General features: G+C 37.7%; 1 protein-coding gene across 1 annotated transcript; it reads left to right on the top strand.

Moving 5' to 3' along the window:
• The first annotated feature begins 10,891 nt into the window (after positions 1 to 10,891).
• LOC121315623 (long-chain fatty acid transport protein 6-like) lies at positions 10,892 to 26,110 on the top strand. Its single transcript, XM_041249879.1, has 10 exons — positions 10,892 to 11,376; positions 13,110 to 13,319; positions 18,182 to 18,340; positions 18,900 to 19,024; positions 19,162 to 19,356; positions 20,012 to 20,102; positions 21,948 to 22,146; positions 23,439 to 23,536; positions 24,003 to 24,133; positions 24,769 to 26,110. Exons 1-10 carry the CDS (start codon positions 10,899 to 10,901, stop codon positions 24,943 to 24,945), a joined length of 1,863 nt encoding a protein of 620 aa, XP_041105813.1. The 5' UTR covers positions 10,892 to 10,898; the 3' UTR covers positions 24,946 to 26,110.
• Positions 26,111 to 27,518: the final 1,408 nt, after the last annotated feature.

Here is a 27,518-nt window from a genome sequence, read left to right as displayed (position 1 = left end):
ATCTGTCAGACTAAAATAATGGTTTCAGCTTGGTCCTCTTCGTTACATTTTGTTCTCTGCAATGGATTTTCAGCAGGACCACACACCAAAAGTCCTTGCAGTATAGCTGGTTTCACATATCCTGACTAGTACTAATCATGGATTACCTTACCTGAAATAACATTTAGGGAGTCCAAGATTAGTGCTAATCAGTGTCTGTGAAACCAGCTGCTTGTTTAGCTATTCTCCAGCTACTTAAATAGAGTTTAGCAATATTGCAAGAGCAAGGTGATAAGAGAAATGTGATTTGTCTATGTCCATGGTGGGGATAGTTTCATTTTCAATTGCATTATGACTCTTTTTCTTGCTAAAAGTAAGATGAACAACAATCACCACTGAGGATGTTACAATTCCTGCCTCACCACTGTTTCTTTGCATTGCTGTCACCAAGAAATGATGTCATATATACTGAACATGAAAAGAAACTTATCACTTATATTTAGATAAAATTCACTAGATAAAAAAAAGACTAACTCTGTTTAAGAGCAGGCACAGTGACTTTTTATTGTGCTGATTAACAACTGACATCACGAAGATGATGCAAAATGATCTGTCGATCTTGGGCAGGTGTTGTGGCTCTTGGTCTCCCAGTTCATGGCCTGTCATTGACAGAGTTGTCTGGTTATACCGTCTCACCAGGTTTGAAATTGCTGGTGTGAGCACCAAAGATGGCGAACCACAGTACACTGCCCTAGTCCAGCGCTGCTCTCTTCACAGACATGGCATGTTGTTTATTTTTCTGTGATTTTCTTTAATGCTTTTATTCAAGCTTGCAATCCAACAACTGAAATCACTCCACAACCAGGGTCCAATCAACTGTCTCACTAATTAGGTGATTAAGTGCATATGCTTCAGTTATTGTCACTCAAGTGTGTCATCATCAAGGATGAATGATTGAGAGATATAAAAATAAACCAAAAACATTTTGTCAATGTCCATCATTTATATACATTTTTTTTCTTTTGAAAATGTGTTATAATAGTGGTAAGTTTCTTTTGATGTTCGATATATTTGAAGGGAAGAGTAGCTTATAATAATTGTAACTGCATCTAAGAGACTAAAGAAATGCATTAAACTAAAGGGCATTTTTACTTAACATGTCGATATTGAAAGACCAACTCTTAAAACTTTTTTTTTGTTCTGAAATTGTTCAAATAAGTATCTTTTTATAAATCGCCCAAACTGTAAGTGTTATATTCTTAAAAATGGACCATTGAAATTACTTTTTTCTCATAACTTTTGCAGTTTTTAACTGGATAAGTGAGTTAAAGGTTCTCATTGACCATGTTATTTTAAAATGAAAGGATTTTGCATATTTTAGCAGCTATATCAATGAAAGAGATTTCAATCAGATTCTCTTTATGTACACTTTACAATTATATTTATTATTTTTACTTTTTTTTTTCTTTTTGTTGTTTTTGAAAGAAGATCCTAATTTTAAAATGTGAGGGAAATGTTTTGATATGAAATACATTATTTATATAAAATAAAGAGGCAGAATTAAGCAAATAATATGCAACTAGAAGCATGTTAGTTGGACATTATGAATATTAAAAAGCAGATTTCTGATAAAAGTGTATGTTGATTTAAATATTTGAATGTTGGTGAAGACACCTGTACCTGATTTGATATCTGTTTTCCATTTTAGTTTTTAAAAAATTATCAAATTAAAAGAAAGCTACACTCTATTCAGTTGTTGTGTTTTCTTGCTTGAACTTTAAGAACTTTGTCATTGGTGCACCAAGGAGCCTCTTGTGTTTTTGAATTTTCCTCAGAGTGATTGTGTCTTTCTTTCCAGGGCACACTCCGCTGTTGTCGTCTTTAAATAAAATGTGATGACCATTTGCCTATTTTCACTTTCTCTTTCTGCTTTGTTGGTTCTTTCTTCAAGGTTCTTGCATCTCTGTGAAAGGTTTTTTTGAGCAAAACATACCAGTGTGCACTTCTTCAGAGTGGATTTGAAAATGTTCTTTTCTGCTGAATTCAATAATATCTCTCCAATTTTTCAACATCCCTATTTGCATTTCTAAGTTGTTCCCCCAGTATATTCGACTTCTGCACTTTTTCCAGTGTCTCTTTATACTTGTATTTGGCTTGCTTATCATACTTTTGGTTATCATTGAAACCCACTGATGATGTTGATGTCTCTTGTGATCTTTGCTGTTCCTGTTCAATGGAAGCTTTGTCTGGCATTTGAAGAGTTGCTGGAGAGTTTCTGGTAACAGTTCCTGAAGACTTTCTTTTAGCTTCTCTGTACTATCTTTTCTGTAACCTCCATTGTAAATGCCTGTGTTCCCTGTCTCTAATTTTGCTAATGTCCATGTGACACTTCCTACTTGTTTGTCTTTCACTCTCTAGATATATTTCTTTAAACCTCCTGCATCTTTCAGTATTTGTCAGCTTACTGGTACTCTTGGGTGGCATGAGGAGTAGAAGGATAGATAACACGGTTCTGAACTTTTGTTTGCTTTTCTTTACTGTCAAGGCTAAAATAATAGTAGCTTTAAGACAAATATTATTAGCGATTCCTACATTTCTAGTGTTCAAGCTAAGTATACATTATACAAAATACTGGCTTAATCTACAATTTACTTGAGTAAAACTTTTGATTTCTACTACTTTGAATCAGAAGAAGCACAAATAGACGAGACAAAGCAGATACAATAGCACAACTTTAAAGCACAAGCAGTGGACAGATCTCTGTATACAGAATATAAAATTGTGTATAAAATTACCGTTCTGAAACTTTACAATGTTTATTTTTCACAAATACAATGTTTGTAGTTATGCAGCTTATTTAAGACTATTAAAAGATTTCAGGAAAAGCATTTGACAGGGCTGCCATTGTACAAGAACAGAAAAGATCAAAATAACAATTGTCCTAACGACATGTGAATATCTTCACCAACGTTTTTTTTTTTTTTTTTAAGTAAGCCAAGGTCATGGAGACCGAGAAGGTGGCACTACTGGATGTTCCCATTACACCAGGGCAGACTTTTGGGGCGACCATTAATGTGAGCATTGAGAGGTCCCACAAGGCCACGGAGGTCGCCTTCAAGTTTTCATGCCTTCCGGCTTACCGTCAGCACCAAAGGTGGAATGGGCAGCCTGCCGGGGTGAAAGGGTCTGAACATCGCCCTCCACTCCAGAATAGACAAGCAGGCAGAGGCAGAGGCAAGGCCAGTTACAGGGGACCACCGAAGGACAGGGGTAACCGAAGCCAGGGCCTAAGAAAGACCCGCCCCTCCCAAGCCCAAGGGAGACTGCCTCTGAGGTACCCCGGCTGCCACCAAACCCCCCCCACAACCGGACTGACCAATGGCAACGACCTATGCCAAGGCTGCACCCAGGACTCCTGGGTGCTATCGACAATGAGACACCAATACGCTTTACAATTCCGCATTGGTCTACCACCCTTCAAGAGTGTGCTCCTTACCACTGTCGAACCACCGAGTGCGATACTTCTTCAACAGGAGATCGCCAATCTTCAAAGGAAGAACACTGTACGCTTGGTAAGCCCAAGCGATGCCCTCAGCGGCTTTTACTCCAGGTACTTCCTGGTGCCCAAAAGGGATGTCAGTTTCAGACCAATTATGGACCTCAGGGTCCTAAACTTGTTTCTCAAACAGAGGAAGTTCATCATGTTGACAGCACAGCTGGTTCACATCAATCGACCTGCAGGACGTCTACTTTTATGTTCCGATCCGTCCCGCTCACAGAAAATATCTTTGCTTCGCCTTTCACGGCAACATGTATGAATTCTGCGTGCTGCCTTTTGGCCACTCGCTAGCGGCCTGCACATTTTCAAAGTGCATGGATGCAACACTGGCTTCACTCAGGCTGCGAGGTATTCGGATCGTGAACTATCTGGACAATTGGTTAGTTTATGCACATTCAAAAGCACACGCAGAGGCACACACAAAACAGGTCATAGATGATGTGACGAAGTTAAGGCTCTCAATACATCAACAGAAGAGGAACTTCGTACCGTCTCAGTCCACAGTGTTCCTGGGGATCAAACTGAACTCTGTGAGCATGATTGCCTCACTGTCGGAAGACAGGATTCGGTTGTTGGAGGCCACACTCTCCCTATTCAGAGAGGACACTCTCCTACAGATCGGACTATATCAAAGGTTGTTGGGGCTAATGGCAGCCATCTCGAGAATCCTTCCACTAGGGCTGCTGTGAATGCGCCTGCTTCAAGCCTGGGTAAATACACTCAAGGTGCACCTGGTCCGAGATTGGTACAGGCTGGTGCGAGTGTCCAGACAACGCCGGAAGACACTGGAGTGGTGGCACCATCCTGGCATCTACTCCTCGGGTCTCCCATCGGATCCCCTCACAGAAGGGAAGTGATCACTACAGACACCTCCAGCCTGGGCTGGGGAGCGGTCTGGAACGGGAGAGGAATAAGAGGTCAATGGAAGAGACATTGGCAGCAAATGCACATAAATGCATAAGAGCTGCAAGCAGTGAACCTGGCGTTATCTCATTTTCGCCAGCATTTAGTGCACAAACATGTGCTGGTCCGGACGGACAATACCACAGGGAGCCTACGTAAACCATTAAGGCGGCCTGCACTCGCCAGGCCTTCACCACGCAGCGCACAGACTCCTGTCCTGGACACACAAAAACTTGCATTCCATCAGGGCAGTTCACCTCCCCGGTGTGGACAACAAGGCAGCAGACCTCCTGTCCAGAAGAGCTCCAGACAGCTCGGAGTGGAGGCTGCATCCTCAAGTGGTGAAGCAGATTTGGGAGAGGTTTCAACCGGCACAAGTCGACCTCTTTGCCACAGCCGAGTCCACTCATTGCCCCCTATGGTTCTCAATGGAGTTAGACGGGGGGCCCCCTGGGAGCAGACACGCTGCTCACCCCTGGCCATCGGGGCTATTGTATGCATTCCCTCCGCTACCATTATTACCCCTGGCACTAGAGAGGATCAGGGTGGAGAGAGCACAGGTTTTTCTGGTTGCACCCAGATGGCCGAGATGCCCCTGGTTTGCTCTGCTCTCCGACATGTTGTCGGATCAGCCGTGGCAGCTCCTGAGCCAAGCAGAAGGGCTATTATGGCACCCGAACCCAGCCTATCTCCAACTCTGGGTCTGGCCATTGAACTGAGCCGTTTATTTAGATGAGGTTTGCCAGATGCAGTAGTATAGACTACAGTCTGCTAGGGCACCGAGCACTAGAGCCCAGTACTCATATAAATGGAAAGTTTTCCAAGACTGGTGCCTTGCCGAAAGTCACGATCCTGTGACTTGCCCTATTGAAACGATATTAACCTTCTTACAACACTTGTTTGAGGCAGGAAAATCAGCATCCACTTTGAAGGTATACCTGACAGCAATATCAGTGTGCTATGACAAAATTGACTCGGTGTCCCCTGGAGCACATTTCCTGGCAGTAGAATTTCTTAAAGGGGCTCAGAGGCTTCGTCCTCCTATGAAAAGTATGGTCCCCAAGTGGGATTTAGAACTGGTATTGCGGGCCCTTATGGGTCCCCCATTTGAACCCATGGCGTCAGCAGAACTGCATCCTGTTTCATAGAAAGTGCATTTTTAATAGCCATTACGTCTGCCAGATGAGTAAGTGAGCTGTGTCCATTGACGTCCATCGATGACACATATATGGCTTTCACTTGGAATGACTCGTGGGTAACATTAAGAACAAATCCATCCTTTTTGCCAAAGGTGGTATCCTCATTCCATATTAACCAATCAATGGTTTTGGAAACTTTCAGACTTCCCCTGCACGAGTCTGATGAGGACCGTAGACAACACACACTATGCTCAGATCGGGCTCTGCGCTGTTATGTGGATAGGACGGCGTCCTGGAGACAGTCCAACCAGTTGTTTGTCTGCTAGGGTCCTGCTCTATAAGTCAGGCCCTTTCGAAGCAACGTCTAGCACACTGGGTGACAGATGCAATACGTTTGCCGTATGATCAGACGGACTCCCCGTTACCGGGGGACATTACGGCCCATTCTACCAGGGGCCAGGCAACTTCGTGGGCTTTCCTTCATGGTGCCTCCTTAGATGAGTTATGCAATGCTGCTACATGGACAGGTAGTCAGACATTTGTGCGTTTTTTACCGCCTTGATGTGACAAACTGAACGAGACCCTCTCTGGTATCTAGAGTTTTGCAGGCGGCATGCCCTTGAGCGTCATGTGGGCTCTGGTGCCCTCGCTGTGGGGTTTTACTGTCGGTGATCAGGAGCCACGACAGCTTTGGTACAGCTTTCTCATTCGGTAATGGTTGTCATTCGAATTAAAAGGGAACATTAGGTTATTACCATAACCCTGGTTGCCTGAAAAGAGAATGACAACCATTACCCTTTGAGGTCATGTCCCCAGCTGACCTGTTTTTTCAAAAGAAAATGGCGATGTGCTACTGTGAGGACGTCCCTCTTCAACAGGAGGTGGGAGGGACTTCCTCCCTCACAGCAGGGCCCTGATAGGGCAGCTTTTGTATATTTGCTCAGAGATTGACGGTCAGAGAGGCTCTTCCCATTCGGTAATGGTTGTCATTCTCTTTCACGGAACCAAGGTTATGGTAATAACCTAACGTTCCAGCCTTACTTTTCACTTGTCATGTGATAGGGGTGTGACGTTTTCAGCTATTACGTATTTGAAGCTGCGAGCGCATCACGCAAGTTCCCTAGCCTGCTGTTACACACTCTTGAATTTAATGGCCTGCAACACAGCTGCACAGATTGTGCAGTAGGTGGCACTGTTTGGTGAGTAGAGGAGTTTTTTTCTGTCTTTTACCGAGTTGACGACGGTACTCCAGAGAGGATGTAACTCCTAGACTTACTGTCTTTCTCAACTGGTGCCGATTAGCTTCTTAAACTACCATATAAAATGGGTTGGGAGATATCTGCGTCCTGAGTATCGATGGCTTACGTTTGTTTAAGTCTGTCTGGGATAGAGTAGGGTGGGTATCTGAAATTAGGTTTATAGATCGTCCCACTGTGGGAGAATTTAAAAAAACGATTCAGGCCAGCTCTCAAGCTTGTGTCGCTGCTGACTGAATATTGTGTGCCAGCTGATGTTATCTTCAGCAACGAAACGCCTTAAAACTGTGTTTATTTCAGTCTTCCGTGCAGTTTCCAGTCCATTTTTTTTTTAAAAAAACTGACGCAGCCCAAACGGTTACTTTTTTAGAATAGCGCTCTTTTTTTTATTGGGATCAAATGAATTAATTTCAGTAGTACTGAGAGAGTGAGGTACTTTTATTTTTAATTATTACTCTTGGTCCCGGTACCTAACTGCTGAAGTTTAAATCTTAAAGAATGTGTGGATATTGGGGTCACCAAACAAGTTACAATTTACATTTAAGTCTGACATTGTATTATTATTTGTTGCTGTTGTTGTTTTTATTGAGGGGAAAAAATTGCGACCAATTAAAAAATAAATAAATGTTCTTAAACGCTCGGCGCAATAGTATCTGTTTGTAAAAAGTCTTAGTTGCTGGGACTTATTTTTACCCGTTGGTTGTACTGTAATAATTAAATGGCTTGGAATGCCTATCACCCAATCAGGACTCGCATATCTCCCAACCCATTTTATAATAATTGCTAAACCTCGCTTTGGAATCCTTGGTTAAACTTTGACCATTTTTAGGTGTAGCTGTAAAGCAGTGTACCCACCTATCTTGCCAGCTTACATATAGTCTTATGTGACCTCAAAGGGCTAGAGATGCAATGCTATTCAATGCATTTGTTCCATGCATTTTGTCTGTCATTCATAAGACTTCAATAGCGTGTCTTAATTTAGTTTGTGCAATAGGCCGTAAATTCCCAAGTTAAAATGGTGATGATTACAAGTGCCATGCTTTGTTCCTTTTTAATTCATATACATTTGTAAACTCGCTCTGCAGCGGATAAACATGCAAATGAAAACAGTGATGTCTTTTACACACTGCCCTGCATGAAAGAAGAGGCTCATTCACCATTTTTGATTGAATAGAGGCTTTTTTATTCTCAGCTAACGAAGAAGTCAATAGAGTGCATCCATCTAAGATTCACACACAATACTGCCTAAAATCAATTGCAGCACTGTAGGCTTAGGGGACTGTAAATAATACCTTTTCTAAGAAAAATGCAAATAATGCAACAAAGTTACCATATGTACCTTGTACTGCAAATGCCAAATCAGTATATTTTGAACATCAAACATCTATTTTCAGCAATGAACTCTCAATATTAGAACTTTCCAAATTATTATTATTACTCTACATACCTGTTTAAGTAGTATACACATTTTAAGTGGTTTGTGAAGATTAAAAATCAATAAAATAAGCTTGGGGTCTAGGGTTACTATGCGTGCAAGCTGACAGGTGTTACGTGATCACTCTCAGTACTCCTCACTACTTTTCAGCTTTGTTCATTGTTTCTCAATCACTTTTTTCAAATGGAAAACCCTAACACCGTAGACTGATTACAATGTTAGAATGAACATGATCACACATTTTAGAACCTATATTTTACAAAATAAATACCAACCATTTATTCAGAGGACTCATTTTACCTTAAATATACGACAGTAGTTGCAAAACATCTCTGCAAAAAAAATCTGAATGTCAGTTCTATAAATCATATAATCATATATTTAGCTTTGTAATATCATACAGTAAATACATGATTTAGAAAAAAAAGAACTTTATGGAAAGCTTAATTTAGTATTTTAGTTTTTAAAGATCAGAGTATCTGAAAATCATAACTGATAACTGAATGAATGAATAATACTGGGTATGTATAGTCAATTGCCAGCCCTGGTTGGAAAAAAATAATGGACCAACTGTAGTGCACCAAATGAAGGACAACAAGGTTTTAGCACTGCCACTGTGGATTATAAAAGACCCTATAACTGACACCTACAGAACAAGGGGTATTGTATTACTAGTTAATATGGCCATCAAAGAGAACAGAATGCATGAACAGGAACAAACAACACCTATTTAATACTAAAGCCTTATCGCCTTTTATACTTTACAAACCTGCATCCTTATATTTAGTTCTTTAGCATGTAATTCACATTGATACTAGCATACTAATATCGGTACTATTTATATTAATATTGTTCTCTGCTGTGTCTATACTGTATTTACAGTATAATCGTAAATCTCAAAAAACTACTCACTTCTAAATCTTTTGTAGTCATTTTTGTATTACTTTAGTATAAATACGTGTTAATTTGGATTCATATGTTGTTTTTTTCTGACTTTATGTGAACGAAAAGACACACATTTGCCTGTTTTCCCATTGCAAATAGTGATATTTTGAAATATCACTGTCCTGGTCACAAAAGCAAAGTTTGTGGGGAATAATAGCCATTTTCTATACTTTTGAGGCATATAACACTTACTACCCAGGAACAAAAATTGTGTTACATAGTGTTATCAAAAGTAACAAATAACAGGAAGTGTCAGCCTGTACAGTACATCTATTGAGTGTGAATGGGTACAGTTTTCACCACATGAAAGACGGGCTGGCCTCCCTTCCCTAAATTCTCACCATGTCCTTTAAAAAAAATAGCACAGCACAGCATTTGAAATCCCAGCTAAACTCTTGGTAGAAGAAAAGACTCAAACCATATATATCACTTCATGAAATTTCAAGGTAAGGGGAGGTAAAGGATCTGTCTCTTGGATTTGACACAAAACGGAGGTCTGCTTTTTACAAAACATCTCAAAGAATGTCTGTTAAGAAAAATAGTTTGTTGACCGTGTAGGTGGACAATGGGTTATGTCCATACAAGTCACACAATACAGAACACCACAATACAAATTCTTCACTTCCCCAACCCCCATAAATAAAGGCCATCTCTGGAAACAATACAATGGGTGTTGAAGGTTGTAAAATGTATTTTCTTACTCCATAGAAGCACTAACAATGATATTACTGGTCTCCCTTTTCTTCTATTGAAGATTCTGTAGTGCATATAAAAAGACAACACTAGATAAAGGTGGTTGTACCTAATCACTTAATATGCTACTGTACAAATGCACTCCAGTGATTGAGTCATTCCATATGGTTGAGTCAAACCATATGACCTACAGCAAAGATCTCCTTATGCTGCAGTTTATCCAGTGTAGTTTTTTTTTTTTTATTTGTGCATCCTGAACACAGTAACTCCATGAATGTTCTCCACAATGCATACCCATTCACTAAACCTATCTCAACTGTGCAGCTTTGAAAGAATGAACATACATGTTTGCTATAGCATGTGCTTCTTTTTATAAAAAAAACTGCACATTTGCTAACTGTAGCTAATAGAAGTACACATATATAAAATGTCAAAGTAATTGTAATTAATCTAATAAGAAGTAAGAAATTGACTTTAAAGTATTGCTCAGCCCTCCTTTTAAAGTGAATCTACATACAGTTAGTGGGTTTCATATATCCTGAATAGCACAACTCCTAGACTACCAGCTCACACGAGGTATACCGAGATTAGTGCTAATGAGGGTCTGTGAAACCAGACAATTACTTTAATCTTCGTCTTTGTTAAACTAAATAAAATCTAACAGTTAACCAGAATATATATATATATATATATATATATATATATATATATATATATATATATATATATATATATATATATATATATATATATATAATAAAAAAAATAACTAGGAAGTCAGAGTTTATTTAACACCCCAGTTATTGTGATAATGTGGTTGCATCCTTTGAATGAATAGGTACAAATGTGCTGTATGCGCTTGGAGCGAAGTTCATTCCGAGCATGCCCAGTTCCCGACAGGCATTTAAAAGTAAGACCGAGAGGCTTTTAACTTTGTCAAAAGTTTCTTTTCATTCGTGGCAATTGAATGCTGTTTCCTCCATGCAAGGATGCTGTTCTCTTTAATTACTGCCGCAGCCGCTGGACTTGCTGTCGTTTTGACAGTACAGAAGCTTTTTTATCCATACTTTTGGGATGATTTGATTTATTACATTAAGCTTCAAAGAGTCAAACGAATGATGAAGTTAAGGATGCGACAAGGAGTCATAACTTTTCTGGACTGCTTTGTACAACAGGCAAAGAAAATCCCTAACAAGCCCTTCATAATCCATGAAGGCGATGTTTACACCTATCAAGATATGGACAAAAGGAGCAATAAAGTGGCTCAGGTATTTCTTAAGCAGGGTTCTTTGAAGAAAGGGGACATCGTGGCTCTGCTGATGACCAATGAACCAGATTTTGTTTCTGTCTGGTTCGGACTCAGCAAACTAGGTTGTGAAGTGGCGTTTCTCAACTTTAACATCAAATCCAATTCTTTGCTAAATTGTTTCAACAGCTGTGGGGCTTCAGCCCTCGTCGTGGGAGCAGGTATTGTATACCGATTCATTTTTTATTTATTTTTTGTTCTTTATCAAACGTTGTGATTCGTTTACGCCATAGTGATGAACACTTTTTACTTACCGATTACTTAGTTATAGACTTTTCTGTCGTGACTCGTAGCTTAACATGAACAGTCAGGTTTTCAGAAACAAATGAACATGGCATCTTTGGCACCATTCCATAGTGTAACTAACACTCAAAGCATCTTTACAAAACTGTGTATTGCTTGTACGTTCTTCTGTATTTGACCATCATCGCAGACCCCATGAATTGACTGTGGCACTTGGGAACAGGATGGAATAAATCAAAGTTATTTAACCACTGACAAGCTTTTCACTCTTCAGCTGTGGAGCAAACATTTTGCAACACCTGTAATTTTAGAACTGACACACACACACACACACACATATATATATATATATATATATATATATATATATATATATATATATATATATATATATATATATATATATATATATATATGTGTGTGTGTGTGTATGTATATATATATATGTATATATGTATGTGTATATATATATATATATATATATATATATATATATATATATATATATATATATATATATATATATATATATATATATATATATCAAAGAAACTACAAAATGATATCTGAAAAGTCTATCGACAGCCATACTAGTATTTAATTTTAGATTTCGAATGGTCACCTATTCAATTTTTGTCAGCTTTTTGTTAAGTATACGGAAAAGTACAGCTCGGTACGTTAACGTAACACTATTCAATAGGTTTAATTCGACTTTATGAGGCAACATTATTGAATTATATAGGTCTACGCAAATCTTGGTCATAGCTGTATCTTTGATGGTTTTAGTCCAATGCCCTCCTAGTTTAACATCAGAAATAATCGTCTCTTACAACAAGGGAGAGTTCTGGGTTAGGTTAACAGAATCTACAAATGCATGGAAGTAGAGGTTTAAAGATGCTCCTGTGGTTTGTGTTAATTGACAATGATTCACTTTGCAAAATAAGTCATTAATTAGTTCATTGCAAAAGAATAGGCTAAATGCCTGTTAGGGTGGTACAATACAGTTTTAATTTAAGGGCAAGCTTCCCTGGGGAGCGGTGTTGCTCCAGTTGCGTGCCTTTATTCAACAGTTTTAAATCAATCTTGTTGGTACTTTGTCATCTTGTCTTTTCTGAGCTACTGAAACCAATGTTTTTTTTTTTTTTTTTTAAACAATCGTCAAGCTTTTAAGCTACACATGGTGTTAAATGAAACACTTTCTTCTGGTACATGCATACCCGTTTCTGCTTTTCCAGCATTAGCCTACAACTTGTGACATGATTACTAAAATCCAGTATGAGTAGGTTTTTTGGTCTCTACTTTTCAAAAAAGGATTTGAAATCAAAAGATAGTAGTATTGCTTGGAGGGTTTTGATACCTTGACTCACCAGACTTTTGTCATTTAAGCCGCCACTTGCTTGGCAGGTCGCTAATGGCTTCAATTTACATCTGTGTGGAGCCTTTCACATTCTGAAACTCGAAACTGATGGATTTGATAAGTGTTTGCAGTGATAGGTACTTGGTAGACTGGGAAATGTGAATAGTTCATTCTGACAGTTCTTATTGAACCATGGCAAAAATATTTGTGAAAGTAGAAGCAATTACTTTCATAACATATTGAGAATACCAGGATATGCATGCAGAAAATATACAATGCTCTTTTTCTTTACAGATTTGATCAGTTCACTAGAAGATGTACTGCTAACACTGCAGAATAATGGGATCAATATTTGGCTGATGGAAAAAAGCTCTACTTTCCAAGGAGTTAATACAATTCTTGACAAGCTAGAACATGCATCAGATGATCCTGCACCATTAGATGTTAGCTCTCAAACCAACATTATGTCAACCTTCCTTTATATCTTTACTTCTGGAACCACAGGTATTTCTTTTTGTATCTTTTACTGTGTCTTTTTTTACCTTGGCTGATGTTTCCAAATTTATGACATTTCTAACAGGTTTTATGATTATTCGGTTCGTAAATGGAAATACGTTTAACTCCACATTTTTTTCACCCAAATTCTGCACGTTGTTGGCCAGTCAAAATACTAAAATCTAATACTCCATCCTTTAAAGCTTAGAAGATTATAGTGAAAGTTCCTTCTACAATAGACATCCTATCAATCTGTACATGTAATGCTAAACAATTTAAGACAGATTAAAAAAAAAAAAAAATTTATATGATTTTGTTGACTTTCCAAATGTGTTATTTCCTCTCTGGCCAAATATCTGCAAAAAACAATACAGATCAGTGTTACAATTTTGTACAATTTTAGCTCAATATAATACTTGTTCTGGCCCAAATTACTGATGAATAAAGAATGTATTCAGATGCTATAGATATAGAAGGGAGTTTGTATTATTTGTATGTTAATTGATGATCTTAATTGCATGTCGAAGACAATTTCAATTTACAGGTATTAGAAATATAAAATAATTCAATGTATCTCTAGTTTTTGTTCACAGTTTAAAGGGCACCTTGCACAATATCTCTAAATCAATGACAATAGACCCCAGTAATTTACTGTGTTACTTAAATGGGTTGCTGTGTTATGAGTAGGCACTTTGGCTTTTTCAGGTTTTGAAACTCACCCTTGATTGGGGATGCTTTGTGACTTGTAGAGCTGATATGATTGGCTGTAGGGGCCGCATAGCTGTAAATTTTATTCTCATTGCTCACCACTTTACTGCAAAGACCTCTGATAAGCTAAATGGGTAAAGCTTCATTTGGCTTACCAAAAGCTCTAATTGTATCTAATTCAACTTGTTGTGTTTAACACTTGTCTTTTTCTGTGCTAAGTGATCAGCAAATGTACTTTGAGAAATTGTTACTCTATACCATTTCAGAAATAGAACTGTGTTCTCTTAGGGGTTTAAACAACAGATTACGGTTCTTGAAGTAATTCGGAAGAATATTCAAGAAAAAAAACAACAACACAACATCCATTTGGATTTAAAAAGTGTAGCGATGAGAGTTATGGGGAGTTTAATGCAAAGCCTTGGTCCTTTTAAAAAAATAAATAAGTGGGATACCCTCAGGCCAGACTTGAGGTTTTACCCTGCCCAGTTGTAAACTGGCTTTTAAAAGCACGATAGTTACTGAAATTCAGTTCTGTGTATCTTGGAAATCTTTTATAAAATAGAATGCTTAAGTGCTGTTTTATGAACAGAGGTGGGCAGAAAAATTGCATTTGACCTTTCCTTTATAAGAAACATTTGCCAGGTATCCATACAGTTTTGAAACTCCAGATTCTCCCTCCATTATCTTGAGAATGTGATGTAGCATGCACATAACACACACACATTCCTCATTCTATAGGAAGTGTGCAGACAAAACGTGATACGACTTTAAAGGTCACGTAAATTGCCTCAAGCCAGGCCAAACTGACCAAAAGTTGTTTTTTTTGCATGGAAACATGTTCGAAAGCAGTACCTTATGTTCTCGAAGCTTCTGCAGTGAAGACTCTGTTTGTGACGTAACCTCGCGCAACTTTGTATTATAACTAAATGCTGAATCAAGCAATTCAGCACGGAGAATCCGCTATGAATGGCAATGAATGAATGATGATGATTGCAATTGCAGATGATTTATAAACTGTGAAGGGCGCTCAGGTAACGATGACTGAGGTGAGCACTCAGATAAATTTGGCTGGAGGCCTTGTCCGTTGGTGCCCGACGGCTACCTGCGTGAGACCGGCTGGAAAAACAGTTACATCCATCCCAGTGCCGCAGATAGGAAGTGGCTATGAGCCACCTCCCCCCAAAAATACGAGGCTGCCAAACCATGAGTGAATAATAGTAAATAATTAACATGCTCCACGGAGTTGCCCTGCCACCTATCCCCCAAATATTCATCAGCAAATGAATCAGCAGAAAATCAGCAGCTGAGACACAGCCCTTCCCCCAGAGCATGGCTGCACTGGGGGAGAGAACCCAGCCTTTCCAACCCAACTACCCACCTCGCAGAACTAAATTTCGAAACTGCTCAGCACTCAGGTAAGGAAAAAAACCTTACTCAGATATGTTTTATTTTTTAGGAGGAACCCTCAGAGAATCCATGGCTAAGGGCAGCCCTTCCTCCAGGCTCTAAGCAATCAGCTCCCGTTTTGGCTTCCCAGTGCTTGACTGAGCAGCCGAAACAAAAAGAAGCAATATGAAAAAATAACACACAGAGCTTTTATGCGCTTGCTGATGACGTGCTGGTTAGGGGCAGATTCTCCTTTGCAGAAAAGCAACCAAGTTTATAATTCTTTATTAACAAACTGAGCTCTGTAGCCCAGGCAAGCTTCTTTGACCAAACAGAAAAAAATAGGCATACATTACATGCGGTTTTGAGACCTCTTCGTACATTTATTTATTTAACGTTTCAAATGATTGCCATTTGATAGTGCTTTGTAGTTGAGTTGTGTTATAAACAAGGTTATAAAAAATAATAAAGCTACTACACATTTAAAAGAAAAGTGCAGCCCTTTCCAATGAAAATATAAATTAATAAATAACAAAGCACATAAAGATATATATTTTTCATCCTTTACACTTTTGTTATCTTCGTGTTTGGACATCGGATAGCTGATTGCTTTTCGCCTAGTCTTTTCTGTCCCTTAGCAGTAATGTGCAATTCATTGTATACTAGCCTAAGAGAGTAGTAGCGGGGCTGTGAAAAATACAGTGTTATACGTCCCCACGTGCTGCTACAACTATTTAAATAGCATGCCTGTAATGCCTGTGCTGCCTGCTGATGTGTGTTTTTAGCTTTCATTCTTCTTATAATTATTTGGCTAGTTTAAGAGGAAACTGCAGCTCATACTCTAAAGACGGTCACGGGTAACAGACAATAAATCCTATGCCATTATACTGGCAATATGTCATTTCTGAAACAAGATATTGTATTCACTCTGCATTCAGCAAACGGAATATGGAAAATGGTTAGGGAGAGTGCCACAAAATACATTCCATAGAACTGCTTGAAGTTTTAATATGACTTGCACATAAGTGTATTTAAGTTGTGGAAAAAGAAAATAGGGGGAAAAAATGTATGACCTGCTTTTCCACTTGCTAAGGCAGCTGAGTTTTATTTAAGGTTAATTTACTAAAGCTATGCTGGGTAGAAGCAATGTATGATCAATTCTGGTATTTAGATATCCTGTTGTATATACTATGCTTGCTTAAAGAGGTTGAAACACTGTCTACGCAGCCTATGTAGAGTACTTCAGAACTATTTCCATACACAAGACCTCTTTCTATTGCTCAATTTTATAGTCTTACCACCAGAGAGAAAAGCATAACAATCTTTGCATACTTTGGAGCCTTGCTGTACAATTCAACTCCTGTTCCAGTCAGAAGTTGCAGCTCAGTACACTAACAATATCCACTGCATGATTTTGCTGTTTAAGCTCTACATTTTGGATGAAAGATTTAGTATTGATATGCAGGGGTCTTTTTTGCTAGTGAATATGCCTGTACAGTGAAACCAAAATGAACTGGGTCACCAAACTACACTGAACATTTGTAGCTATGTAGCACTGGTGGCTGTTCATTCAATGTCAAACAATTACTGAGTGATTGTTCAGAAGACTGTTAAAGACACATCTGGTTTTGAAGTTGGTTTGTGATTTTTAACCATGTCATGGCCTCTTTTTTGTAGATCTGTAGTATCAGGGCATCAGTGTAACCAGCCATTTAGTGTAACCAGGTTTATTGCACTGCACTTAAACAAAGAAGCTCTGTAACCACATGCTGCCATTATGTGAAATTACAGTTTCTTGTTGCTCCTAACATATTATGAGCCTAATGACTATATTCACAACACCATGCTTCTGAAGCATTATTTAATTTTTTTTTTTTTTTTTTTTTTTTATTAAAACACTTGCAGAACAAGTCAGAAACAACACAGGTCTGTGTCAGAACTCTTTAATTAAGCTCCCTAGTTATTTATTTTAAGCCTTTCATTTTAGAAAATAAAAATGTATTAATGCAGCACAGTGGTAAATGATTTGTGACTATAGCCATAGTTGTCTTATATTTATCAGTACCAGTATACATTGTATGTGGTTCTATGCTGGAATAAGAAGTTGGTCCTCACATTGGTAAATGTTGAAATCCACTGCGCTATAAATAAAGTAGTTCCACAAATGTTCTCCACCATGCACATCCATTCATTATATGGGTTTCAAATGGGCAGTTTTGAATGAAACACATGTTTTAAAAAAAAACTTTAAAACAGGATATCTGGCACTACTGCTCGGTTAAATTAATCTTTGTTTGCTTCTCCTATTGATTGCATGCTTTCAGCCAGTAACAAACTTTGACCAAGAAGACAATGCTGGCATGAAGTGGCCAAAGAAGTAAAGCAGTGACTGACATACTAGAAGGCAATCAAACTGATCATTTTCTTTTCCCTACTGTAGTACCAGAAGTCATGTTTTAAAAATTGCACATTTAAGACATACTGGGTGTAGCTAATGGCACTGTCAAATGGGTAAGAGAGGTCCAGTTAGCAGTGCAGAGTTCTTCAACAAGGTAAAGTGAAGTACTTCACTTTGTGTTCTGATCAATCACTGTGGGAGATGTGTATCTGTAAGGACTGCTGCCTTAAAACATTAAAAATGTATGGAACTGTTTGGCTAGAATTAAATGAAATACCATTTGTTATCATGCTGTTAAATGTGTCATTGTTTTCAGAATTTATTCTTAATGTAAATTGAATGCTTTTTTATTGTTAAATATTTTCTTATTGTTTTATAGGTCTTCCGAAAGCAGCTCGTATAAGCCATCTCAAAGCTGTGATGTGCTTATGTTTCCTCCAGATGTGTGGAGCTACTTCTGATGACATTATCTATGTCACTCTTCCTCTTTATCACATGTCGGCTTCCCTGTTAGGAATCGGGGGGTGCATTGAACTAGGTACAAGATTGGTTATTTATGTGTTTATTTGTTTCAAACAAGTTAGGATATTTTATGCTTCTGTGTTCAAAAAGACAATTGTATTTAAATGGGGTTGGTGTAACCCTGATACAGAGTAGAGCATTGTTAAGTCTCTATCATAAAGAATTTGTGTGCCAGTAACTATGTTGCACCCTTGTGAATTTTCCACTGTGTTAATGCGAGTTGACTAGGAAAAAAGGACTATTATGTGCACAGGAACACACTGGAATGTGCTGGATCTTTCCCTGGTACAGCATCCACATTTAACTTCCATGGGAAAGAAACATTTCTTAGTATTAGTTTTTTTATTATTTCTTTATTTTTTTAATGTTTTTATTTATTATAAAAAATAAGAAAATCTTCCAATTATAATTAACGTAGATTTGGACATAGAAAATGTACATTAAATTACAGTACGTTATATTAAGATGAAAACATTTTTACCGAACATGGTGAGCAACAAAGTGGAGCTGATTAGTTAACAACATAAAAGTGACAGTGCCTGTAATTGTCTTATATTTAATGTAATTGTTTTAAGGCGCTGCATGTGTTTTAAAGAAGAAATTCTCAGCAAGTCAATTCTGGAATGACTGTTGCAAGCATAACGTCACAGTTTTCCAGTATATTGGGGAACTTTGTCGGTATCTGGTGAATCAGCCAAAGGTATGATCTTGTTAAATATGTATTTCTTTAACTGTATGATTCATTTCTTAGAAAGTGTGCCTCTTCTATGATGACTTATGTTGGTCAAAGAACAAAACCATTGAACCTCTGAATAAGGGTGTGTGTTTTCTACAAAGGTTGCAGGGGAAATGGATCACAAGGTGCGCATTGCTGCAGGAAGTGGCCTAAGGCCGGATGTTTGGAAGGATTTTCATGACCGCTTCAGTAAAATTAAAGTTGTTGAGTCTTACGGTTTAACAGAAGCAAGCATTGGTTTCATGAACTACACTGACAAAACTGGTCCAATTGGACGTGCAGGTTTCTTCAACAAGGTAAAGTGAAGTACTTCAATTTTGTGCTGGTCACTCGCTGTGGTAGAACTGTATATGTAGCAAATGGTTGCTGTTCTACATATGTTGTAGTTTCCAAATGTGCAGCCATTTATATAAACAAAGTATGGTTAAAATCAAAACAAACATGTATTCATTGATTGGGAGGGTTGTATTGTTGTATGTTCTGCAATTGATCGTTGATTTGCTTATCTTTGTTCTCACCTGCCCAGAGACTACCAATGAAAATTAACTTTCAGCTAAATTTGGGTACAATGCATCATATGACATGTTCATTTATGTAAAAAATTGTACAATGTCCCTGTCAAATAAATAGAATAAATACATAAATATGTATCCACGTCTGCACAGTGATGTGGCTTATAGTGTATGCAGTTACTTCAGTACTTCATTAGGCAATCATGTTGGTAAATGACACTGAATCTTTTATCACGACTCAAGGAAGAGGGAGGTTACAATCTTTTATAAAAGCTCCTATCAGCCCATTGAGCCGTAGGCTAGAGTATACCTACCTATGTAAAAATATTTAAGGAGCCTACAGTAAACATAATTTCTGCTGGCTGTCAATGAGAATGTAATGCTATTTTGGCTGGCATCTTCGATTTGTAATTAAGAGGCTGTGTACTTTCTGTTTCAGTGCACTTTCCCCTTTGATTTTGTGAAGTATGATCTTCAGAAGGAAGAACCAGTCAGATCTGATCAGGGATACTGTGTGAAAATCAAAAAAGGTAAGAATGAAAGCATCTATTGTCAACAGTAATAAACTATGATTAGAGAAATTTTTTGTTTTATTATCACCTCATAACATTGTTTAATAAGGGGGGGGGGTCAAGGTAAAGGACTTTTTGGGGCTTTTTTTCTTAAGAAGCTCTAGTAAACCTCTTATTTTAGGACCCCCTAAAATACTAAGTGTGTGTGTGTGTGTGTGTATATATATATATATATATATATATATATATATATATATATATATATATATATATATATATATATATATATATATATATAATTTGTAATAAAGTCATTCAGGGGTACTACATAAGCTTGAGGATGGACAGAGCTTTATAACCTGTGATTTCACTGTACAACCACTAGAGGTCCTGACCTGTCTACTAGGGACTTAGGAAGAAACTACATTGCCCAGAAGGCCACATGGTTTAGCTTGTTGGCCCAGTTAACTGATTTATTGTTGGCAGATGGACTTAAATTAAGTAATTACAAGCCCTTTAAAAAGGGACAGGTTCAACCAGTCTGGGGAAGGTGTATGGAAGAAGGGCACACGTATGTGTGGAGTTAGAGAGAGAAATTCAAGAGAACAAACCTGTTATTGAAGAACTTAAGTTTAATTTTTTTTTTTTTTTTTTTTTTAATTCTCCACGCCTGTAGGGGTGTTCACATCCCACTAGTGACACCAAGTTGTGATGCCGTGACACCGAGGTGTTGTGTGTCTTGTAGTAAACCACAGGCAGGAGACCTGAATGTCAGTTCAACAACACTCTTGGTGTTGTTTATTTCTTTAATTCGCTGTAACCAACAATCAAACAAAACAAAAGCCTAACTCTGGCAAGGAGAGCTAACTTTTGTTAAAGTGTCCCTGTCTAGCCCTGGGACGGGTAGCCGTTTACTTGTTACAAAATAAATATTAAACTTAAGTTCTTCAATAACACACATACATATGCCCTCTGAAGGGACAGGACAGGACAATCCACAACGACAGTGAATCACACAGCACTGCCCATTAAAAAGACCGAATAGAGACTTGATTTACAGCAGCTCCCGGATATGCCTCAAGTTCTCATCCGGGGTTTCGTGACTCGTTGTTGGTGTCAATGGCTGTGTGCCGATCTTTGCCTCGCTATGTTTTAATCTTCAGGTTTCAGCACTACCAGTTCTGATGAACAGGAGCAATGAAACTGCTGCTGTTTAGAGTGTTGTTTGTTTAGTTTTTTGGTGTTTTGTCATTTGGGTTCAGCAAATACTAGTAATGTTGCATCCTAAAATATATTGTTTTCGTGCACTTTTGTAAGTCAATTCATGGAACAGGAAAGCTTTTTTCTTTGCTTACATGTTATGCATATAGACTTATTTTTTGCAACATATTATTATTATTGTTATTGTTATTGTTATTGTTATTATTATTATTATTATTATTATTATTATTATTATTATTATTATTTTTATTTTTATTTTTTTTTCTTAACCGTTCATCATTAGAAAACTGTCCAATTCTCACATGCATGTATGTTAATAAAAAATACAAAACAGTTATGTGAATTTAAATCTTACACAAGATTGATCCTAAATGGTTTCATATTTCTGTGACTGCAGCTGCTGGCCAGGACTGCAACACACATTTAAATGTCTATCTCCTCAGTAACTTTTCACAAACATTCATTTGTCTTGTGGAAGGTCATAGAAACTTTTGTTTTAACCCTGTCCTAGTCCCATAGCATAGCAACATATAAAATGGAAAAATGACAAAAACCATACTCTTCTTTTAACATGTAAGTCGGTCGCACTTGTGTGCTCCAATTTGCAGCATTATAAAAATGCTCCTTCTTCTTTATCTGCAGGTGAAACTGGTCTATTGATAGCCCCTGTAACTTCAATGAACCCGTTCCTAGGATATGCTGGAAATAAGGAGCTGTCTGAGAAGAAGCTACTGAGGAATGTCTTTGAGAAAGGAGATGTGTTTTTTAACACTGGTGACTTCATGATGCAAGATCGTGACGACTTTGTGTATTTCCGGGACAGAACAGGGGATACATTTAGGTAATGTGCTGTTTTAATTGAAAAAATAAGAGCCCAGGAACACTGCCCTGCATATAAAAAATAAATAAAAATAAACTTGTTGGAATATTTGGATTTTGGTGGCAGGTGCCAAACCCCAAGAATCTTTTACCATCACCGCTGGACTTGATGTCAAGTAAAGAGGGCACTGAGAACGAGGACTTAGCTCGGTTCAGCTTGCTGTAACACTCCATCATGCAGCCATGGCAATTGAATCTCAATGACAAGGGGACTAATGCAACTGCTAAACTCGTTACTCATCACAGTGTGCGCTTGACATCCTTAAAATTCCCATCAGTTAAAGGGCTTAAAAGAATCAATTGTTCCCTTGTCCTTTCATTTATACTGCTGATTGCTGGAGAAGAGGGGAGTGAGTTTTCTGGCGCTCTGATGAGATCCAGTCAAATGTAATGCTGCTTCCATTCATAAAAAAAACAAAAAACGTTTTCGAAAGTTTAGGAGCTGCCTGTCATCTGAAATCAGCTGAGTCGAATGAGAGTAGCAGCTTTCTGCAAAGAATTTGGATGAATACTGTGGACTACTTCAAATCTGACAATAGAGAGCATTTCAAACAGGGATGGTTGGGATGCAGTTGGTGTATCAAGAAGATTAAATTACAAGAGATAGCTTTCAAGGTCTGGGATCCAGTCAGAACTCGCTGTCAAAGACTTGTCCATTAGTGTCCGGGGTCCTAGTCTTTCTTTATGTTCCCATACTGTTAGACAGAGCATGCTGTCACCACAATTTGGAAGTCTTAGGTTTTTTTTACCATAAGTTGCTGGCAACTGTATGCCCTTCAGAGGAACTGTGGGCCAAGCAGTTTATTTTACCAATAACCAAACATGCCTAGAGTAGTCATTTAACACTAGGGAGGGACACACTTTTAAATAAGTGCCTGATCTATCATGTATAAATACATGCAAATATGTGTTGGACTTTCTGTTTTGTTGTTTAATCTGTATTAACACTGTAAAAAGTTAAATCACATTTTGATGGGTGTGACATAGTGTGAGGATATTGTTTCACTGATCAGTGTGTTAAGTAGTCTGTATTTTGTATCATTGTTTGACACAGCTGAATTGCCTGTACTATATTTGTAAGGTGGACAAGAGGATGGCCAGGATAATGTTGTGTAACAAGTTTTGTTAAAAGAATATTTTATTGATTTACAGAACAGGATGTTCATTTTTCAGTACAAAGCATTCACTTTTGTCATCAATTAATAACTGATAAAAGAAAACAGCATTCTTAGTAACTGAACATCTTGTTTCCAGATGGAAAGGAGAAAATGTTGCAACAACAGAAGTGGCTGATATTCTTGGTGGCCTGGAATTTTTGCAGGAAGTGAATGTATATGGAGTTTCTGTACCTGGTAATGATATGCATAAGTTGATTATGGATGTTATGTTTGAATAGACTAACCAAAGAACTAAAGCTTGATTATAATATATATATATATACACACACACACACATGCACACATACAGTACCGGCACAAATTATGACAACAACAAATGATTTACAGCAAGACCAGACCCTTTACTTACTAAATATCTTGGTATCGCTGAATAGATCATCTCCTCTTTAAAAATATGCTAAATATTTTAATGAGCAAGACATCTAACAGGTAGAATGATCACCCGAAATGTTCTCCTTTTACTAGGAAAGCAGTATAACTGGGAATGAGGAGTTATTGCTGGGAAACTTCACTCAGACTGCTTGCTCATTAAATATCTGGGTATCCCTGACTAGATAATTGCTAAGGATTCTAATGAGTAATCTGTCTCACAAGTTCAGTGATATTGTTAATTTACTTTTTTTTTTTTTTTTTTTTTCAGGACATGAAGGAAAGGCGGGGATGGCAGCTGTTGTTCTCAAACCAGAACACAAACTGGATGGAAGGCGGCTTTACAGTCATCTAGTAGAACATTTGCCTGCATATTCCTGGCCTCGATTTGTAAGAGTCCAGGTAAGGAAACAAAGTACTGCTAGTGCAACACTATACACTTGGATTTTAATTAGGGATAGGGAAGTGGAAATATATAGTTAGCAATAAGTTTTAAATTCATTATTGTATTAAAGAGTTTTTAAAATTGCCCCTTATAAGATAAATTGAAAGCACTTATGTTTTGGAGATCCGGGTGAGTTACGCCAGTGTGGTTCGAATCACACTCGGACTGTTTCTGTTCTTGGCTGGGAACCCACAGAGAGTACTGAATTGGCCTTTGCACTCTTGTAGGGTCAGGATGGAAACTCACATGGGGCAAGTTTACCTCATCACAGTACAGCGACCGTTACTGGCCAGGCAGATAGGCTTCCTAGGATTAGCACCCACGTTTCAGTTGCTTGATAGCATCTGTTGCTTTGGTTCAGTGGGTAAAAAGAAAATGGCTTGACAGCAGTAACGTTTGGCAAGTGAATGGCAGTGATGAGGTGACATTTGAAGCCAGGTATTTCAAATTCTCCAGAAAAAAAGAGATAAAATTTGTCAAAAACAAGCTAACAAAAAAAAAAGGGGGGGGGGGGGGGGGGGTTTGTCTGCCTGCAAATGACTGAGTAGCTATCAACTTAATTATTTTCATCAAATATATGTTTCTGTTTCAGGCCTCCCTGGATGTGACTGAAACGTTTAAGCAGCAAAAAGTGAGACTGGTGAAGGAGGGCTTCAGTCCTTCAGCTGTCAGTGAGGCTCTGTACTTTTTGGATGAGTCTGAAAAAACCTACGTCACCCTCACCAAAAATCTCTTTGATGACATTGTGTCTGGCCAGATAAGACTGTGAGACATTGTCATATATTTAATCTACGTCACCTTAAAACCAGGTCCTTTGGCTGTGTTCAGTCTTCCCTTAATGAGTTGCTTGATGTTTTGTGTAGCTCACTCAAATATTCCAATAATCCAGATTCTGCCCATTCACTATGTCTCACAACAGGTCACTGGTATGGTCCTGCATCTTTTCAAGGCAAACTCCCACATGCCTCTAAAGTACTTTTAGATAGATAAAAATATGTAAAAGATCTGGGAAGAGACTATTTTAATGATTTAAAAGATGGCGATAGTTTAATCCACCACCGTTTATATCAATCGAATAGTCTTTTTCTTTTTTAAGAATACCAATCAACTTGTAAAATTATGGTTCCAGGAGTGGGGTGCCTCTACCTTTTAATATTAGAATAGGTGCCGAAGGTGTAGGAAGAAGCAATGAAAGTTCATTTGAGTCTCTATATAAATGCATTCAAATATCTAGGCAGCAGATATAACGCTAAAAGTGGATATTACCTCAGATTCTAGTGGGAGCACAGGCGGCACTCCTTCAACAGTAGCAGGCTTTGGAAAAGATTGGCCAGCTCTGTGCTTTGTCCTCCAAGTCTGTGTCTCAGTGTTGCTCGTTAACCAGCCTTTTTTTTTAATCTGCCTTACTTTTTGTCTTAGTTGCATCATCCCTAGGAATCTATTCTGGCAAAGCAACCGGTGGAAGCGTGTTGCCCTGACTTTTCAACTATTTCTCCTGTTTAGACATTTCCACAAATATTTCTGATCTCTTTTGTCTCCAACATCAACATTTAATAGGTTTTGCCCTATCTTGACTTGGCAGGCAGTCAGTAACTCCTTACTTAACAAAGAAAAGATGAAAGTTCTCAGACATTACATTCTCAGCAAGAAAGTGTTTGGCAGTTAACATGATTATTATAAGTATATTAAAACACTAAAATTGTTAAAAGTACTAGATGTTACCAACTGCATTCTGTTATAAGAACTATTAATACCATATACAGTGTGCTTGATATTGCACCCAGTCTCGACTGTCTGTATTCATATTAGTGCCCAGTTTTACTGGCCAAGGGGTAATAAGCGCCCATGCTCTCCAAAGAGCCCCCCTCATCCCATTGATTTTTTCAATGTCTTAAATATTATGTTACTTACACAATTAGAGGAATAAAGTAGTATTGACATATATTTTGTTTAGTGTTGATTTAATAAAAAAAAAAAAAAAAAAAAAAAAAAAAAACATTTTAAAGTATTTTGCAATGGCAAATCAAGCCCTCAAGCAACCTTGTCTTGAACTGTATGGGGAAAAAAAGGCCTATGTTTCAGCTTTTCCTTTTTATGCAAAAACAGCAGGTGCACGAGGGTTTAAGTTCAAAGGAAAGAGCGTTTGGGGAATGAAGTAACCCCCCCTCTTCATATGATAGCATAAGCAAACTGTTAGTTTTTCCGTGACACAGCGTTACGAAAATAGTTTTCTATTTAATACTCTTTTATTCCCTCACTTCCACTTGGTTTGCAGCTCACAGACAAGCTTCCGGCAGTGTCCGCCATTTGACCATTACAAAAATGTTTCTCTTTAACCATATCATGTAATACCTCATTTATTTCAAATGCCTAAAAACCTTGAAAGTACATAAAAAAGCTTTCGGGTGAAAATCAATTTAAACAATCGACTTATCTGAACGAGAGCAAGGAGCAAGTCACCTGTCTTGTCTTCATATTTCTCCTGCAACTTGTGTTATGATTACTGAGACATTCTGAGTCCAGTAACCATTGTTGAAATGTTACAGGGCTGTACGATGACTAAAGTTATGTTATAGTACATAAACACACAACATACAGCGGTTTTAATAACAAAAAAAGTTTATATGGAATCCCACACTGCAGTTTTATTCACTGAAATGTACTAACAAGTTGCATTTAATAGCAGATAAATATAAGCTCATTCCTTGTATCTCTATTCTGGTCAGTTATCATAATTTAAAATTTTTCAAAATTATATTATAAATTTACATAGACTGTTTTAGCCTGTTTAAAATTAAATATTGACAGCATTTAATGGTATTAGGATCAAATGCAAAACCTCCGACTGGGGCTTTCCTCAGCTCAACAATTACTAGTGTATTAGCTTTGCATTTCAAAGCTTACGGCAGAATCCTGTTTAATCTTTAATTGTTTACAAATTACTGCATATTTTAAAGCTGAATTAGTAAGCTCCTTTTAGGAGTCTAATGGTAGAGTAGGGTTGTCACAATAAGCATGATATCCCACCACTGGTGTACCTTGTTCCCACAAATCATTCTTTTATAACAGGCTGATTTTATAAAAGGCTACGTATGCATGGTGTTTACAGTTATTTTATATGAAATATAGTTTCTGTTACTCTACATATTTGGCATACCTATTAATGTAAAATCATTGATATTGTATTTAGTATAGCTGGTAGAAATACAAATGAATATAATATATATATATATATATATATATATATCAAAAGCAAATTAATTATAGTGATTTTACTGCAACTTTAAAATAAAGGGAGTTTAAGAAATATATAAAAGATTGTTACACTTAAGTGAAGTTCAA

The sequence above is a fragment of the Polyodon spathula genome, chromosome 1 (assembly GCF_017654505.1).
Source record: "Polyodon spathula isolate WHYD16114869_AA chromosome 1, ASM1765450v1, whole genome shotgun sequence".
NCBI classification, from domain to species: Eukaryota; Metazoa; Chordata; class Actinopteri; order Acipenseriformes; family Polyodontidae; genus Polyodon; species Polyodon spathula.
This window is presented reverse-complemented; position numbering and strand designations above follow the sequence as displayed.

What these genes read in the sequence shown, in the direction of transcription:
- LOC121315623 (XM_041249879.1), top strand. Translation starts at nt 10,899, where the DNA reads ATGCTGTTCTCTTTAATTACTGCCGCAGCCGCTGGACTTGCTGTCGTT. An exon ending in CTTTACTTCTGGAACCACAG is followed by an intron (nt 13,320 to 18,181) that starts GTATTTCTTTTT and finishes ATTGTTTTATAG; the next exon opens with GTCTTCCGAAAGCAGCTCGT. An exon ending in CTCGATTTGTAAGAGTCCAG is followed by an intron (nt 24,134 to 24,768) that starts GTAAGGAAACAA and finishes TTTCTGTTTCAG; the next exon opens with GCCTCCCTGGATGTGACTGA.